General features: G+C 41.1%; 3 protein-coding genes and 1 long non-coding RNA gene across 4 annotated transcripts; 1 reads left to right on the forward strand and 3 right to left on the reverse strand.

Moving 5' to 3' along the window:
- Positions 1 to 1,145: 1,145 nt before the first annotated feature.
- yellow-g2 (L-dopachrome tautomerase yellow-g2) lies at positions 1,146 to 8,645 on the reverse strand. Its single transcript, XM_033484499.2, has 3 exons — positions 8,341 to 8,645; positions 6,207 to 6,462; positions 1,146 to 2,634 (listed from the first exon to the last, which is right to left on the reverse strand). The coding sequence occupies exons 1-3, from the start codon at positions 8,601 to 8,603 to the stop codon at positions 2,011 to 2,013; spliced, it is 1,143 nt and encodes a 380-aa protein (XP_033340390.2). The 5' UTR covers positions 8,604 to 8,645; the 3' UTR covers positions 1,146 to 2,010.
- yellow-g (L-dopachrome tautomerase yellow-g) lies at positions 8,254 to 14,169 on the forward strand. The gene is made up of 4 exons (XM_076520192.1): positions 8,254 to 9,968; positions 10,052 to 10,546; positions 12,398 to 12,812; positions 13,840 to 14,169. The coding sequence occupies exons 2-4, from the start codon at positions 10,061 to 10,063 to the stop codon at positions 14,070 to 14,072; spliced, it is 1,134 nt and encodes a 377-aa protein (XP_076376307.1). The 5' UTR covers positions 8,254 to 9,968; positions 10,052 to 10,060; the 3' UTR covers positions 14,073 to 14,169.
- Positions 11,747 to 15,509, reverse strand: LOC143259163 (uncharacterized). The gene is made up of 4 exons (XR_013032984.1): positions 14,813 to 15,509; positions 14,671 to 14,742; positions 14,383 to 14,599; positions 11,747 to 14,102 (listed from the first exon to the last, which is right to left on the reverse strand). It is a non-coding gene; the product is annotated as an uncharacterized LOC143259163 (long non-coding RNA).
- Positions 15,510 to 15,665: 156 nt separating this feature from the next.
- Positions 15,666 to 18,630, reverse strand: LOC117228649 (uncharacterized). Its single transcript, XM_033484508.2, has 6 exons — positions 18,437 to 18,630; positions 18,081 to 18,330; positions 16,637 to 16,760; positions 16,333 to 16,514; positions 16,011 to 16,154; positions 15,666 to 15,936 (listed from the first exon to the last, which is right to left on the reverse strand). The coding sequence occupies exons 1-6, from the start codon at positions 18,613 to 18,615 to the stop codon at positions 15,736 to 15,738; spliced, it is 1,080 nt and encodes a 359-aa protein (XP_033340399.2). The 5' UTR covers positions 18,616 to 18,630; the 3' UTR covers positions 15,666 to 15,735.
- Between the last annotated feature and the right edge of the window lie 16 nt (positions 18,631 to 18,646).

Raw genomic sequence — 18,646 nt, forward strand, 5'->3', positions numbered from 1 at the left:
CCGCAGCACGAGGCTTTGACAGATGGTCGGGACGGACTCGAGCCGCGTTCGAAGTATTGAACAAATCACGAAGCGGCCGTCACGGTTAAATTACTTACTATTTCGAGTCCGAAAAATTAGTAAATATTCTCCAGACGTTCTAAAGTAAAAGTGAACAGCGTTTTTCTTATAAATATCACTGTTACGTAGTAAAAAAAAATCCGGAAGTTCTCGCTTCGTGATTGGTTCAATACTTCGAACGCGGCTCGAATCCGTCCCGACCATCTGTCAAAGCCTCGTGCTGCGGGCTCTCGAACTTTGCGCCGTCACCTCTCATTGATTAGTGCTTTCCGTTAATAACTCGTAAACAAAGCCGCAGATTGCATTTTCGCAAAGGAAAAAGTTACTTCAAATGACCTCAGGTACCCCTCATTTTCAGCTGTTAAAATAATTGTGGAACACCTTGTATATAATATATAATATATAATATATAATATATAATATATAATATATAATATATAATATATAATATTATATATTAATATATAATATTATATATTAATATAATTATATTATAATACTGTTGTAAAACGTTGTGAGGGCAAAAAAGTGTGAAGCAAGACAAAGGAAAATGTTCGTTTAGTTAAAACGGTGAGCGAATGAGTCAATAGAGTGAGCCACTACAGGGTGTCCCAAAAATGTCTCGCAATCCGAAAGTGACGGGTTCCTCAAGTCATTAGAAGCAACTTTTTCCATTGCGAAAATTTTCTCCGAGGCATCGTTAACGAGTTATTAACGAAAAACAGTGACCAATGAGAGGCGAGCTCGGCTGGTGCGAGGCGACCGAGCCAATGAGCGGAACTGGGCTTCGTGCGCCGGTTGACTGGGCCGCCTCGCGTGAGCCGTACTCGATTCCTTATTGGTTACGGTTTTTCGTTAATAACTCGTTAACGGTGCCTCAGAGAAAATTTTTGTAAAGGAAGAAGTTGCTTCAAATGATCCGAAGAACCCGGCATTTCCAGATTGCGAGACATTTTTGGGACACCCTGTATAGTGGTGCATCGTACCTGAGAGGTTAAAGACGTTTTTGTGCTATCTGGATAAGGATCCGAGGTGTATTAAACTCACGAAAATCGACGACTTTGCGTCAAATACGGACACGAGAATTTCTAGATAATAGAATTTATCACTAAAATCGTTGAAATTACAAAGGCTCTTCTAATAGTCATTTTAAAGCTGAACAGCAACCGGTCGAAGATTCGTTATACAATTGTTCGAAAGCGATAACAATTTCGTCCGCAATTCAACAAATTATTTGGACGCGTACGCCGCGACAACATCCTCCAGAATTTGTTATTCGATAGAAAATTATTCGGTTCCTTTTACATGCGGCTCGGTCGTTCATAAGTGTCGATGCAAGCATACATTACAGTAAAAATGATAAAAATACGTAGCTTCAGCTGTGTTCGGTGTCGAAGGTTTAGCTTGCGTCAGTCGTATACAGGGTGTACCAAAATTATATTAACACCCGGAAGAAGGTGATTCCTGAAGTTATTCGAAGCAACTTTTTCCTTAGCGAAAACGCAACCCACGGCTTTGTTTACGCGTTATTAACGAAAAACCCTGACCAATGAAAAGCGAGCTCGTCTTGCGCACGGCGGCCGAGCCAACGAGCCGACGGAGTCTAGGTTCCGCTCATTGGCTCGGCCGCCTAGCGCTAGCTCGCCTCTCATTGGTCGCCGTTTCTCGCCAATAACTCGTAAACGAAGCCGCGGATCGCATTGTCGCTAAGGAAAAAGTCGCTTCAAACGACCTCGGGAATCCCTCATTTCCCGGAATTACCATAATTTCGGGACAGCCTGTATCGCCAAAAGTAGACGCTTCCTAAAAATAATTCAATGTCGAATTTCAGGGGACCGAAGATCGACGCCATAAAAACCCACGGCTGAAAAGCGGAGTAAATTCGTGGGAGTCGAGAGTGAGAGAAAAAGTCGCAGTATTCAACGAAAAAGATGAATTTATAAAAAAAAGCTACATGAGACTAAGCGCCTGATTGGCCCCGCAGCCGACGGTTCCCTGCATGTAATCGGGGAAGTTGGACTCCAATACGCGCATCCTGCCTCTGTGATAGTCCGCGGCGACGTGAGTAGCAAGGTTGCACTCCGGGCTTGTGTAGACCAACTGGAACATCTTGGGGTCGAACGGGTTGCTGGCGTCCCACCGGTAGACGTCGGACTCGCCCTCGTAACGGAAGAAGATGGCGCTGCCGTTGTCGGTGCCCAGGAGCACCATTTTCCTCGGTTTCGGGCCGAGGTCGTGTATACGCCCGTTCACGGAGCCGTTTCTCAAGTGCTCGGTTCTGACGGAGAACAGACGACTGCTGCTCAAGTAGGTGAACAGCAAGCAGGTGCTTCCGTCGGAGCGACGCAGAAGGGCGAGGTACAACACGTCCCGCCGGGTACAGCCCATGGTAACGGCCTGCGGGAGGACGACGCGATAGCCAAGACCTGACGTCACTTCGTAGACGAGGATTGCTCTTGTCGCAGCGTCGGACGCGTAGATGAACACACGGCCGTCCGGACTGTAGTCCGCCACCACGTACTGGAGCCTCGACGACGGACTCGTCAGACCGGTCAGATCCACCGTCTTCACCAGCTGCGGCAGAAATCAGGGGAGACGTGAGTAACGTCTGCGATTACCAACGGAACAGTGAATTAACCAGTTAAAATTGGCGTAACTGTATTCATAAATTCTTTCAATTTTTCTACTTATAGAACACTTATAGAACACACAAGGACGATGAGTAACAGAACTCTCTGGTTGGTCTAAATTTTTGGGATATTCAGGCGTCTGTGAGGAGGCAAGCTACCTTCCTTGATGGTGCTTATTGGTGGACAGCGGACTTTTAGGCAAGATAGAAATTGTCTGCATCTGTTACAAGCTCCAGGAGCTATGTACTTTATTTTTTTATTCAATTATTTTGACGAGTTAAAATTAACGTAACTGTATTCATAAATTCTTTCAATTTTTCTACTTATAGAACACTGAATTAGTACCTGCCCAGGAGCCACAAGGGCGATGAGTAGCAGAACTGTCTGGTTGGTCTAAATTTTTGGGATATTCAGGCGTCTGTGAGGAGGCAAGCTACCTTTCTTGATGATGCTTATTGGTGGACAGCGGACTTTTATGCAAGATAGAAATTGTCTGTACCTGTTACAAGCTCCAGGAGCTACGTACTTTATTTCTTTATTCAATTATTTTAACGAGTTAAAATTAACATTACTATATTCATAAATTCTTTCAATTTTTCTACTTATAGAACACTGAATTAGTACCTGCCCGGGAGCTATAGGGGCGATGAGTAGCAGAACTCTCTGGTTGGTCTAAATTTTTGGGATATTCAGGCGTCTGTGAGGAGGCAAGCTACCTTCCTTGATGATGCTTATTGTGGACAGCGGACTTTTAGGCAAAATAGAAATTGTCTGCACCTCTTACAAGCTCCAGGGACTACGTACTTTATTTCTTTATTCAATTATTTTAACGAGTTAAAATTGACGTAACTGTATTCATAAATTCTTTCAATTTTTCTACTTATAGAACACTGGATTAGTACCCGCCCGGGAGCCACAGGGGCGATGAGTAGCAGAACTCTCTGGTTGGTCTAAAGTTTTGGAATATTCAGGCGTCTGTGAGGAGGCAAGCTACCTTCCTTGATGATGCTTATTGGTGGACAGCGGACTTTTATGCAAGATAGAAATTGTCTGCACCTGTTACAAGCTCAAGGAGCTATGTACTTTATTTTTTTATTCAATTATTTTGACGAGTTAAAATTGACGTAACTGTATTCATAAATTCTTTCAATTTGTCTACTTATGGAAGTACAGTAAGTACAGGAAGTACAGTAACTGGTCTAAATGATTTGAACTTTCTTTTTGTAAATGTTAGAGGGTCTGGTTCACTGTGCAATGACTAAAATACTGTCTTTCAAATTTCGCTATTACTTGCAACAAAGAATAATTTGAAAAAACAGTTACTTTTTACATGTATCAGTGGCTGTAACTTGACTGCTGATTTATATCATTTATTATGCATTTATATAGCATTTATTATAGCATTTATTATAGCATTTATATAAATTACCGAGAAGTATCAAATGCATTTTCTAAATTTGCATTGTAAACTCAGATTAAAAAAGTGGATAAAATGTGAGTTTTATACTCGTTGAAGTTATTAAAGAGAGAAAAAGATGTTTACTAGACTCATCTTCAATTGCAATTGATGAAGATACGTTCTATTTTGGGTAAAGATCCGCAGTCTACTTATTATACTATAATTTAGAATTCAATGTATGGCGATTGTAAGAATTTCAGGTCCGGTGGCAAATAATCAACGTAATCTAGTTAATTACTGTTGTAGAACGATTATGCGACTAACCGCGTATTGCACACTGGTTGCACGCTAGATGCATGCTGAAATAACTCCGAACGAACATCGCGGAACTTCAAGGTTCCCGTTTAAAGGCTACCGGCGAGGTAAAACGCATTGCTCGAGCGCACGCACCCATCAAAATAGATTAGAAGTTCCGATTTTTACAATTGATCTTAATCTAATAGTAAACAAAAATAGAAACGTTTTTTTCTTTTTAAATAATCTGCTTCAGAATGCAACGAAAACAGCGGCCGGAACCTGACGATGAATGAAACGGCGCCGCTTTCAAGCCAGGAATGAAACTGATGCGATAAATGATAAAAAGTAGGCTTTATACGATTATACGAATCGAGATTCGAGTGAACGCTATCGCGCTCTTCCTATGTTGTGCCAAAAATGCGAAGAGCGCGATAGCGCTGCTATTTTTTTTTATGCCAAGACTGCAGAGAGCGTAATAACGCTGCCCTAAATCACTAGAATTTGTGCTTATTACCAATTTTATTCGCAAAATTAATGAAAACAAATTTATGTAAATAAGTGGTATTTTTTAATTGTTGTTGTTGCAAAGCAATACAAGCGAGTTTATTGTATGAAAAGTGTTTTACATTTTTCCCATACACGCGCAATTAGTGCCGCGGTTTTGGCATATAAAATATACGTCAATATAAATAAATATAAATATAAAATATACGAAAAAATACGTCAGCAGCCAAACGATTAATAATGACAACAGGGGCGCCTGTCGATCATGTAAACAGTCTCGCAGTTGCCGAGTATGGCAATGATAGCGACCGGTTAATTTACGTTCGCTGGCGAAAGATTTCCGAAGCCGGAAAAATCTGTCGCGTATGCCAAGTGAAAGGATAAAAAAAGAACCGCTCTTTGATAGATAATCGATCGTTCGATTGCCGGCGCGGTAGCATACGTTCGACGTTCGCGCGTTTCAATCGCGCCCGGTCATCGACGTGTCAACCTCTCCTGTTCATTGGAAATTCGTCTTGTGCAACGCTTGCTGAAATAACGACGGCGATTATATCTCTAAGTGACACGATTCAAGATCGTTTCTGACGTCCGGCTACGGCTGCCGATTTCACCGAAATGGCAGTTCCAGCTTGGTAACAAAATAGACAATTTGGGTAGAAGGATGTACGATTTATTCCAGCTCGAATAATCGTGTCTCCTCTTCCCAGATTGTCCGCTTTTGTTTACAAGCTGAGGGACAATTGGAGAGAATTTTCTGTACCTCGAATCAATCATGAACGAGAATGTTGATCTGTAGAATTTCTTTCTGCTTTGTACGAGTTGACGTATGTGCAGGGTGTCTCAGAATTATGGCACCTCCGGGAAATGAGGTGTTCCCGAGGTCATTTGAAGTAACTTTTTCCTTTGCGGAAATGCAATCCGCGGCTTATTTTTCGAGTTATTAAGGAAAAACGGTGACCAATGAGAGGCGAGCTCGGTTGACGCGAGGCGGCCGAGCCAATCGGCGGAACTGAGCTTCGCGCGCACGTTGGTTGCGCCGTCTCGCGCCAGTCGCCTCGCGTCAGCCGAGCTCGCCTCTGATTGGTCACCGTTTTTCATTAATAACTCGTAAACCAAGCCACGGATTGCATTTTCGCTAAGGAAAAAGTTACTTCAAATAACCTCAGGAATCCCCCATTTCCAAATTGCGAGACATTTTTGGAACACCCTGTATAATGCGTATATAATTTCGAAAAATCGAAAAATCTATATTACGTTCGAACAGTTTACAGGACAGGTACAATGGCGTCTGCCCGAGAGAACAGCGTTGGACTCACCTTTCCGGTGACGACGTTGAACGCCAGAACCTTCGGCGGACATTTTCTGATTGGCTCCTCCAGAGTGTTCACGACACCGGTGTCCAGCACCCAGAGGATGTTTTGAGGGTCCAGATAGATGTCCACAACGTTCTGCAGAGCGGTGCAGGTTCCCTCTTCTTGCACGGACCAGCAAGGATAGGGAATCAAGCTGGCTTGGCAATGGGGGTCCTTCAGGGAGACCTTGGCCAGGGTTGCTGGTACTCCGGACTTGAACCTGAAAGTTGTGACATTTCCTTTACATTCTGAATATTTCAGGAAAGATATTTCAATGTTTTTGCAAGGAACACGAGGTTAAAGGAAAAACAAACATCCAAGTCCAGGGAAATATTTGCATGTAACTCGATCCTAATCTGCGATAAACATTCGTTAGGAAATCCTTCAAACAGAAAACTGTAAAGACAACGAAGAGACCGGATGCGACAGAATAATTTAGCTTTAAGGAAAATGTGACGACGAATCCGCGATAAAGAAGATACACGTATTTGTTTAAGGAACGCGAATGTATTAGTCGTAGCTAAAGAAAGAAAGGACAATGACCGTTTATTTTTTATAAGAGCAGGTAAACGTTGTCCGTGTTAAATAAGATACATTTTGTTCTAATGTTATGTTGATTCTCAGGTCGATATGGTAAATTCTCTCCAGTAAAACAAAAATAGATAATTTGGGAAGAAAAGACACGATTATTAAAGTCTCCTCTTCCCAAATTAATTCCTCCTAATTAACGCTCAGCTTGAGAAATAAAAACGGGCAATTTGGGAAGAGGAGACACGATTATTCGAGCCTCCTCTTCCCAAATTGTCCTCTTGGAAACAAAAACGGGCAATTTAGAAAGAGGAGACTCGAATAATCGTGTCTTCTCTTCCCAAATTGTCATCTTCCCAAATTAATTCCTCCTAATTAACGCTCAGCTTGGAAACAAAAACGGGTAATTTAGAAAGAGGAGACTCGAATAATCGTGTCTCCTCTTCCCAAATTGTCCCCTTCCCAAATTAATTCCTCCTAATTAACGGTCAGCTTGGAAACAAAAGCGGGCAATTTGGGAAGAGGAGACACGATTATTCGAGCCTCCTCTTCCCAAATTGTCCTCTTCCTAAATTCATTCCTCCTAATTAACGCTCAGTTTGGAAACAAAAACGGACAATTTAGAAAGAGGAGACTCGAATAATCGTGTCTCCTTTTCCCAAATTGTCCTCTTCCCAAATTAATTCCTCCTAATTAACGCTCAGCTTGAGAAACAAAAACGGGCAATTTGGGAAGAGGAGACTCGAATAATCGTGTCTCCTCTTCCCAAATTGTCCCCTTCCCAAATTAATTCCTCCTAATTAACGCTCAGCTTGGAAACAAAAACGGGCAATTTGGAAAGAGGAGACTCGAATAATCGTGTCTCCTCTTCCCAAATTGTCATCTTCCCAAATTAATTTCTCCTAATTAACGCTCAGTTTGGAAACAAAAACGGGCAATTTGGGAAAAGGAGACACGATTATTCGAGTCTCCTCTTCCCAAATTGTCATCTTCCCAAATTAATTTCTCCTAATTAACGCTCAGCTTGAGAAACAAAAACGGGCAATTTGGGAAGAGGAGACTCGAATAATCGTGTCTTCTCTTCCCAAATTGTCCCCTTCCCAAATTAATTCCTCCTAATTAACGCTCAGCTTGGAAACAAAAACGGGCAATTTGGAAAGAGGAGACTCGAATAATCGTGTCTCCTCTTCCCAAATTGTCATCTTCCCAAATTAATTTCTCCTAATTAACGCTCAGTTTGGAAACAAAAACGGGCAATTTGGGAAAAGGAGACACGATTATTCGAGTCTCCTCTTCCCAAATTGTCCTCTTCCCAAATTAATTCCTCCTAATTAACGCTCAGCTTGGAAACAAAAACGGACAATTTGGGAAGAGGAGACACAATTATTTGAGCCTCCTCTTCCCAAATTGTCCGTTTTTGTTTCAAGCTGAGCGTTAATTAGGAAGAATTTACTGTATATTGATATATGGGAAATGTTTAATATAGGACAAGGAAAACGTAGACCAGCGTATTAAGGAGTTCCAGCCGTCGCGCGTGAAACGAAAAACGTGAACGTGAACACGCTTCTACCTCGGGAGAGCAACAATGGCGTGGTCCTTGTGGATCGCAACCCTGGTCGCGATCACGTTCTTCGGGATGTACCGACCGCTGCTCTTGAACATGTTCTTCGTCGTCGGACAAGGCCATTCGAAGGGTCCTCCGGTCCATTTGATACTCGTAGAGAACAGCAGCGGCTCCTCCTCGATGACAATGACCTCCTCTTCGGTCGCCGCAAAAACGGCGACCACGGTAATCGCCGCCGTTATCGCGAGACATCCGGCCTTGAGAAACATCGCTAATAATTTACAACGAAGAACCACCGTCGATTCAGCTGAACCAAACTGAAGAATCATTAAGATTGCACCAGTTTTATACGAGGCGTCGTTTGCGCCGTTGTTGCGAAACTGCCGGGTTTAGTAAAATATTTATTATCCCGTCGAAACTGTGTCCGCACGTTCTCCGCGTTTACCTGGCCATTCACGTCGCAAGCTCGGACGGCCAGGTGGGTCGCGGCTCCTCGTCCGGATGAAAAATGCCCGCGTAAACAGTAAACAATCCTGTTCGTCACGTTCGAGCGCCGGAATTCGCGTACTACGGAGCAAATTGTTGTTTCGCCTCGAGTGATTGAAGTAACGCCGACGGAATGCGATTTTAGATAAATAAAATACGTACTCTTGTCGATCTCTCGGCCTCTGGCCGTTGAAATTGGAAAATGGTAAAAAAAAATTGGTAAATTGGAAATTCGACTGGACACGAGGTCCGGCCGAAACTGGGCCGCGGATTATTTTTCGTGCGAAATCAAAATTGTCTGCGTCGATTGCAAGATACAGAAGCTGCAGAGACATTTGTCCGATTCTTGAATTATTTTATTCGGTTGAAACTAATGCAACAGTGTTTTTAAATTCCTTAAAAATCTCTCAACTGTTCTGCGTTTGATCTATTTATTTTGGGAATGCGTAAAATCCGCAATGTAGTTTTTATATCCGTTTAAACCGAATTTCTTGTTCCAGGTTTCAGTCGCCGTGCAAAATTTCGAATGCTACGGTTTTGGACACATTGGCTATACGTGCGCACCGATTACACACGATTTTGGGGATGATGATGCAACAGCGAACACGTCAACACTTAGATCTACCGAGGTCTAAAAGCAGCTAACAGAAATTGCCTCGCAAGAATCACAAGACAGAATTTGTCCAAATTTTCTCACAATTTTTATAACAGCGTGCACCCGAATAAGGAAATATGTTCAACAATTTCTGATCGAAGCAGCTTCAAGACTTCAATAATCACAAAATGAAAAGTATGAAACCGATTTGATTTAACCGGCGTTGGTAGATTCAGCGTGAAGAAGAGGATGCTCGAAGACATGAAAATTCTCGTTTAATTACACGCCGAAGATCGGATAAGTTTCCAAAGCGACGCTGTCAAATGAGCCGTGCGCTCCGTTGTTTATCAAACAATCGTCGACAACAAATTTCCTTGTTACCTCCTGCACCTCGGGCAGCCTTGTCAGGACCGGAAGCGTTGCGACACCGGAAACAGTACGTGCATGATCCAGAACATGACGAGCTTAACCGTCACCGAATGTATATAAGCATAATCTCGATTATAATCAGCGCATATTTGACCGTCGGCGTCCGTCATCGGCTGGCAATCGCGTAAGCATTCGTTCCCATCTTATTTAACGAGAAAAGAGGCATTTAGATGATAATCCTAGGCGTTCGGAAATCTTGCGAAATAGGGTATCACGATGATGAAGAGGTTTCCAATCGTCGGCGTCCTAGGAGTCCTGCTGCTAACTGCAGCCGATGCGAACCTGTTGGTGAAGGACCTGTCGGTGACGCTGTCCGGACAGACCCTGGACTGGCCCTGTCAGAGCACGAAGAACATCTACGAGACCAGCGGCCGTTACATCGCGAGGAACGTGATCGCGACCAGGGCACAGGTGTACAAGGATCAAGCGATCCTGGCGATGCCTAGGTACAAGGCGGGTGTGCCATTCACTTTGGGCGTCGTCCCGCTGAAAGCCAACGAGTGCGCGCCGAAGGTGGCTCCGTTCCCTTGCTGGGCGATCCAGGAAGAAGGGAACTGCCAGGCTCTGCAGAGCGCCGTTGACATTGTCCTCGACATTCAACACATCCTTTGGGTCCTCGACGTTGGTATCGTCAACACCCTGGAGCAACCTGTGCGTAGGTGTCCCCCCAAAGTGGTCGGGGTCGACGTGAAGAGCGGCAAGGTAAGCAACGGGACTACGGTAGGACCTCGATTAACCGAACTGGAGCTTCCCCGATCTTTGTTGTTTCGATTTTCGATTACTCCAAGAAGCTATGGAAGGGATCAAACCTCGACCTATCATACTGTCCTGGTATATTAACACTATGCCGTCCGCAGATCTTAGATATGATTGTTTCGTTTGACGCCGGCGTAATAGCTTGGAAATTTTAGATTTTTAAAAAAATTTCGAAGATGGCGGTAATATAAATTCCTGAAATTAAGATGTGTCATCCAAGAATTTTCGTGCTTAATTCTTAGTTTTATTTATTATTATTATAATTATTATATATATATAATAATTATATTATATTATATATTATATATTTATTATTATATTATATTATATATATATGTGGTACCACTTTGGTGCCATTTTAAAAAACTGAAATAACATTTGAACTATATTTCTCGGATGATAAAAGAAAAATAATAATAATAAATAAATAAATAATATATATAATTATATAATATAATAATAAATATATAATATATAATATAATATAATTATTATATATAATAATTATAATAATAATAAATAAAACTAAGAATTAAGTATTATATTATATATATATATATTTATTATTATATTATATAATTATATATATTACTTATTTACTTATTATTATTATTTTTCTTTTAACATCCGAGAAATATAGTTCAAATGTTATTTCAGTTTTTTAAAATGGCACCAAAATAGTACCACCGGCATACAACAGATAGTTTTTGCATGGCGCCAGCGACGGCATAGTGTTAATAATTATGTAATCGGAGATAAAAAGAATTTAACTAGCAATTTTGTGCTCGGACAATCGAAGTTCTACTATAATTCTATAATTCACGGTCCTGTACACGGACTTCGAAGATCGAAGTTGCATTTCTACGTGCTCCTCAGGGTGGAATATCCAGCCGTTGTCTTTTCCTTTTTACTAAATTCTTTTACTTCCTGTTACGACATTTTTAGGCTTTCAGACGTCCAGACGAAATAGTTGTAAATGGAAAGTTCGAGACCGAGACCGTATTTAAGTACCATTAACCTTTTGTTTCGCAATCTCCTGAAGACTTTTGTAAGGCGTAAATGTTTAAAAATTCGCAGATCAACGTGTTGAGCGCCTTATCGGTGACAGGCACTTATGGAATTGCATTAAAACGATTGTCATAAGACTTAAGCTGTCAAATATGAATATTTATCGCAGGATGGCAATTAACCAGGGGTGGCCAAAGCGCCGACCGCGATCGACTTGGTCGCTGTATCTATTCCTAGTCGCCCGCCTGTCTGATATTACCTACGTTTATCTTAAATTTAAACTTATTTTCGGCTTCAAATTATTAGCTTTCTTATGATCACTCATAATGTTGGTAGACCGCCGCCTATAATTAAAAAAAGAAAAAAGAAACAAATCGCCCGTTGCGATCAAAAGTTTGGCCACCCCTGAACTAAATTACAGTTCAAAGTGAAAGCCGCGTGATTAAACAACTAAGAATTTTTGCACCGTAATAGAAATCGCTGCCGCGAATGGAAACAAAAATGTGCACAAATGGCATATGCGATTCGATAACCAGGTTTCAATTTTTCTTGATCTCATCGAAACTTCTAATCAACCTTCCGGCAGTGATGCACTCCATTTCCTGCATTCGTAAAGCTTCCGATTATTATTTATAATAATTATTATCGACCAAGTGCGTATAATAATAATAATAATAATAATATTGTATATTAATCGTATATTAATAATTTAACTGGCCCGACAAGTCTCTTTCGCCTCCCGCAAAGTGACATCTCCGAGGTAAATATGATCCGAAACTGCGCTTTTAGGTGGTGAAAGTGATAGACCTGAGTCCCCTCGCAGACATCTCGTCGCGTCTGCAATACATGGCCGTCGACTACGCGTCGGACGGCCAGGTGTACGTCTACGTGTCCGACGCTGGTACCAGAGCCATCATCGTCTACAACCTGACCGCCGACAGCGGTTACCGCGTGGTTCTTCCCAAGGCAGTGACTTCCGGCGCGGAGAAGAAGGACGCGCTCTACTTGGCGCTGATCAGGAGAAGCTGCGGCAGTCAAATCCTCTATTTCACCTACTTGGGCTCGAACAGAGTCTTCGCCATCAGAGCCACCAGCCTGAGAGCCGGGAACGCTAACGGATCGGTGGTGGAAGTTGGGCTGAAAAAGAATAAGATCGTCATTCTTGGCACCGACAACGGTGCCGCGATCTTCTTCAGATCGAAGGGTAAGGAACATTGGACATTGAAACGTTGGTCGACGATTTTGCTGGTTCCAGAAAAAAAACCATCCCTATAAGGGAATATTATTCGTGGAAATTGATCGCTAAAAGAAAATTAACCCCTTGCCGCACCACATACTTAAATATTGTGGAGAAAATGGCAGAATTTTATTCCAAGTTAAAAGATTATTATTAGAAATCTTATTAGAAATCTCCGTTATGAGTTAGACTCGTTAAAGTTCGGCAACGGTTTAACTCTTTGCTCTCTCTCTCTCTCTCTCTCTCTCTCTCTCTCTCTCTCTCTCTCTCTCTCTCTCTCTCTCTCTCTCTCTCATGGCCAAATTAACGTAAAATTTAAAATAGTTCTTCCGACCCACGGTATTTCCATTTTATGTACTATACAGGGTGTTCCAAAAATGTCTCGCAATCCGAAAGTAGGGGATTCCTGAGGTCATTTGAAGCAACTTTTTCCTTAGCGAAAATGCAAACCGCGGCTTCGTTTACGAGTTATCAACGAAAAACAGTGACCAATGGGAGGCGAGATCATTTGGCGCGAGACGGCCGAGCCAAGGAGCGGAACTGGGCTCCGTGCGCTCGTTGGTTGGGCCGCCGCGCGCCAGCCGAGCTCGCCTCTTATTGGTCAGTGTTTTTCGTTAATAACTCGTAAACGAAGCCTCGGAGAAAATTTTCGCAAAGGAAAAAGTTGCTTCAAATGACCTCAGGAACCTCCCATTTCCAGACTGCGAGACATTTTCGGGACACCTTGTAGTGCATTTTGAACATACGAAATTGAATTTTGTGGCTCGTGCAACAGTTGCGTTTTCAACATTTCTTCAAATATAAACAAGCTTGATTAGTAACATTATTTTGAATCGTGACGTAACAATTTTTAACGGCGCCTCGGAGTCGCCACTCGAGTGCAAAGGGTTAATATTTTGCCTGCCGGAAGCCTGTCGACAAGACCTTCGACGACCATGTTCTGCAGGATTATTTGATAACCGAATGTTCGATCGTTTCGTTGCACGATTCTCAGGTGATCCGAACATCTACATGTGGAACACGGAGACTCCATTCATCCAAGACAACTTCCTGCTGGTCCAAAAGGCCAGCGACTGCAGGCTGCCGACGCAGGTCGTTCCTGGCTACAAGAAGCTGATGTGGGTGATCGAGAGCAATTTCCAAGACTACATCGACAACACTGTCAGTTGTTCCGGTGCATCGGTTTCCCTTCATCCATTGATAAACTCCTGCGACGATCAGTATTGAGGATCCAACGAAATCGATCGATTTTGGGTGCTGCGGGAATGAATCGGATGTTACGATTAATATATATATATATATATATATTAATAAATATATATATTATATAATATATTAATAATATATATATTAATATTTATTAATATTATAATTATATATTATATATATATATATTAATATATATATATTATATTATATTATTAATATATATAATATAATATTATAACATTATAATATATAATTATAATATTAATAAATATTAATATATGTATATATATATATATATATATATATATATATATATTAGCAAACTCACCTTGGAGAAGGGTTTCGTAAGCAGTTTGTTCATGAAAATCGTGTTCCTTCAGAATGCAGCACTCGAATGATCGATCACCCTAAACGGCCGCCATCTTTGAAACTTCCCCTCGGGGGATAAATACAATCTCTACGAGTATCAACCAGTGTCAGTTGCGAAATTTGACGACGTTTCAGCCTCCGATCCAATTAAGAGCACGCTTTTGTACAGACAGAGCCTGAAAGACGTAAATACATTGAATTGTTAACAATAATTGAACAACTTCTTTCTCGGTGTCCTTCTATTCACCAGTTGTCTGTGCAATCCAGAAAGTAATTCCGCTCGCTGTAACACGCGCGCATCAATGGATGTAATTCGTTTCTGTAAATAATGCGAAACGATCGTTAAACAGATCAGAACCATTAAACATTTTTCCCAGTTATATAATTACCTTTTCGCATGCATATGCTCGGCATCGATCACGTAAACGTGTCGAGATAAGTGAAAGTTAGCGATAAACATTAGGAAGTTTCTTATACACTAAGAGATAACTAACAGTTTAATTAAACTCCGAGCTATAAAATGGTCGTATAGTTTATCCGCAGCAGTAAAAAAGAACGTAGAAACATAGTTAATGAACCATACAGTTTACTCATTGATTTCTCGCTGCGATATTTCTCAACTAAAGTCAACGAGTTACTTGATTTTGCAAGTCGAAGAAGAGCTCGAAGAAACAGATCTAATCTTCGTTAGGAAAAGCTGTTTCACTTGCACAATGCGACGCGGCAGTTTCACTTTATTTTTACGTAATTATCATGCTCCGAGGAATATTATAAATCGCTCATAAATTCAATTAACTTATGACTAACTTATGATTACGATGATTGCGATCCATATACATATGTATTTCGATGTAACGCCGATATGCTGCACGCAGCCTTCCGTTTCGGTTTTAATTATCATTAAACGGTAGCCACTTCGATCACCAACGGAACAGGTTATTCAGTAAATTACTTATTACGGTGACGAACTATTTTTATCGTCAATAAAAGTCACAGGATATCGCCGTGCTAGTAAAAGTTCAATTAACGACCCTGAAAACGGCATGATGTCACCTTTGAGAACTGTATAATTTACTCGTGCAATAAATCACAGTAATTTCTCGTTGTCACCCGATGCAATTTTATAGAACGATCTGCGATGGTAATTGAATCACTTCCTAATCCGAATCGATTTTAGCATTTAAATTGCGAAACCCGTCTATTTGCAAGCGCCGAAGTTGTAAAATTACCGTTATCTCTAGCTCGCGAATAAATTAATTTATTTCCTGTGTTGCGTACAAAATTTAAATAGAAGAATCGTATTGCGGTAATTCTAGTGTTGGCAGAGATTACAAGATATCGGATATTTCCCGATCTTAATGGTCCTGGATCTCAGAGACGATTTCGGTGAATCGTCCCTCTGGTACGGGCATTCCGAGTTTATCAGACCCCATAGGTTCTTCTGGCTATCCGTGGCGTAGTCGGTTATGCACGGGCAATCCTCATTCTGCACAAGAACCGTGTGGCTTTCCGCCTGGAAGCGAGGAAAAGCGATTTCACAGGAATACTTGCATATAAAATATAGCATATAAAAATGTATGTAATTACTTTGAGGGGAAGTCTCGTGTCCCAGCGAACGCTGGCTCTTTCCGTCGACATGAAGTAGTGAAGACCGTCCTTGATGTCGCAGAAGAGCGCAGACGAGGCGGCCATTTTGGTACCGTGCCATGTCACCGTCGCGTTAAATGATTTCTGTTTCATTAAAAATTATCATTTATGATTAAACAACGAATTCTGTGAATTTATGAGGAAAAAAAACATGTAGCAGGAACACAAAACAATAGAAATCTTGTTGCAACTGAAGTACACAATTTTTGTTTTGTAAAAAGATCTGCGACGTTTTCTTAAAATATTTATTGTTTATACTCACGCTATTAAATAAGTTATCTTTCTCGGTCCACAAGCCTTCCAAATTTATGCTAAATAAATCGAGACTAGCGGACCCAGTTACATATAACACCGAACTATCCCTGGAGATGGCAAGGTCGGTGCTAAACACTCGAGGCACTTCCGGTCCGTGGATCATCTTCAACGTCCACCAATTTCCTTTTTCTGGAACAGATCGTAGAACGACGATTGCAGTTTAGGTTAACATGTTTATTGACAAAGTTCATAGAATAGATTGCTTCTTCGATGATCTACGATTATTCTGTTTAGAATATTTATTTAATTACCTGGCATGAAAGCTATGATCGATTCTTCGCCAGCATCCCCGATATACGCTGTGGATCCAGATAGATCGATAACGAACGCTCTTAAGTTATCTGTTGGCACGTTCGTCAATTCGGTAGACGAAATCTTTCCAGTCAAAGAATTCAATTAAACATTAATTGTAATAAATACAATAACAATCGGCGTAATTGTAACAGTAGGGTAGAAAAATTAAATTTTGTTGTAATATTGATCGTGTCACTGGTCACTCATTTGTTTGTTCGTTTATACAGAGTGTTCCACAATTATTTCAACAGCCGATAATGAGGGGTAGTTGAGGTCATTTGAAGTAACTTTTTCCTTTGCGAAAATGCAATCTGCGGCTTTGTTTACGAGTTATTAACGGAAAACACTGACCAATGAAAGGTGACGGCGCGAAGTTCGAGAGCCCGCAGCACGAGGCTTTGACAGATGGTCGGGACGGACTCGTGCCGCGTTCGAAGTACTGAACAAATCACGAAGCGAGAACTTTCCGGATTTTTTTTTTACTACGTAACAGTGATATTTTTAAGAAAAACGCTGTTCACCTTTACTTTAGAACGTCTGAAGAATATTTACTAATTTTACGGACCCGAAATAGTAAGTAATTTAACCGTGACGTCCGCTTTAATTTTCTAGTGTGCATGACACCTTGTGTGTAACATATGAAATTTTTAAACAAGATGTACAGAGAAGATTAATAGAGTACGTAAATGATATTTTAATTTAAATAATTCCGTGTCCGAACACAGTTCAACGAATGATTCGCAAAGCTAATTTAATAAATAATAATCGTGTTAAAGGACGTAAGGGATATGTTTGTTAGAGATATATGAATAATATTATCAATAACCTCCTAAACAATGTCGTATCCTACAATATGCATATGCGAGCGATGGAGCAGACTTTTCGGAACAGTTCTGTGCTCTTGGTTTACATTTTGGTTGCCTAATTTTTCCATAATTAATGTTTTTCAGCAAGCCCTGTATGCTGCACAATGGTGCATATGAGGATAACGGTGGCGCCTCATTCGGATAAAAAATGAAGCTCCGTTCGGGGTTCGTACAACGTCAATTAGGATAGTGGCAAAACGCTCAAGCTGTTAATCAAAAACAACTGTTGGTAATTTGGCTAACAGTTCGAGCGTTTTACCACTATCCTAATTGGCGCTGTGCGAACCCCGAACGGAGCTTCATTCTTTCTCCGAACGAGGCGCCACCGTCATCCGCATATGCAACATTGTGCAGCATACAGGGTTGCTGAGGAACATTAATTACGGCATAATCAGGCAACCAAAATGTAAAGCAAAAACACATAACTGTTCGGTAAAATCTGCTGCATTGATCTCGTGTACGAAAACCAAATGACAATAACACAAAATATAATTAATTAATATTACAAAAGTTTCGATTGGATTGTTTTCCTTACCAATTGATTATTCCTTTTCAAGTTGTACAAAATAATCCTGGCAGAACAATCATTATTGTCCGGCACTTCCAGAGCCCACAAACGTCCCTTAATGTCGACGTTCACATCGACAGTCGATCGAGGACAATTCATCTTATCGTATAGGCCAGATGAGAATGCTTTTCTGGCTTTGACAGCGGGAAAGCTCATTTCCGGCCAAACCGCTTCGAACAGCGTGCCGACGTCTTCGGAAGATCCATTTCTCTGCCATCTTTACGTTGCAATATTTTATATTACATCTTGTCCCTCTTACCATCTCTTTGTGTTTCAAACAATTGGATTACATTGTATACATAATACACGATAAAAAGAAATACCTAGGAACAGCTAAGAAAGCACGATTCCGCCAAATGGAGAATCTTGAGATAAAAACGTTTTCTGGAAGATCCACCGCCTCGAAATCCCAACTGGTAAATTTCCCGGAAACGAGAATAAACGCGACAAAGACCACCAGTTCACTGCTGATAAGAACATTTTTATAACTGTGGACAACCATGATGAGAATTGGAATGAATTAAATAGCATTT

Source organism: Megalopta genalis, chromosome 1, assembly GCF_051020955.1.
Source record: "Megalopta genalis isolate 19385.01 chromosome 1, iyMegGena1_principal, whole genome shotgun sequence".
Lineage (NCBI taxonomy): Eukaryota > Metazoa > Arthropoda > Insecta > Hymenoptera > Halictidae > Megalopta > Megalopta genalis.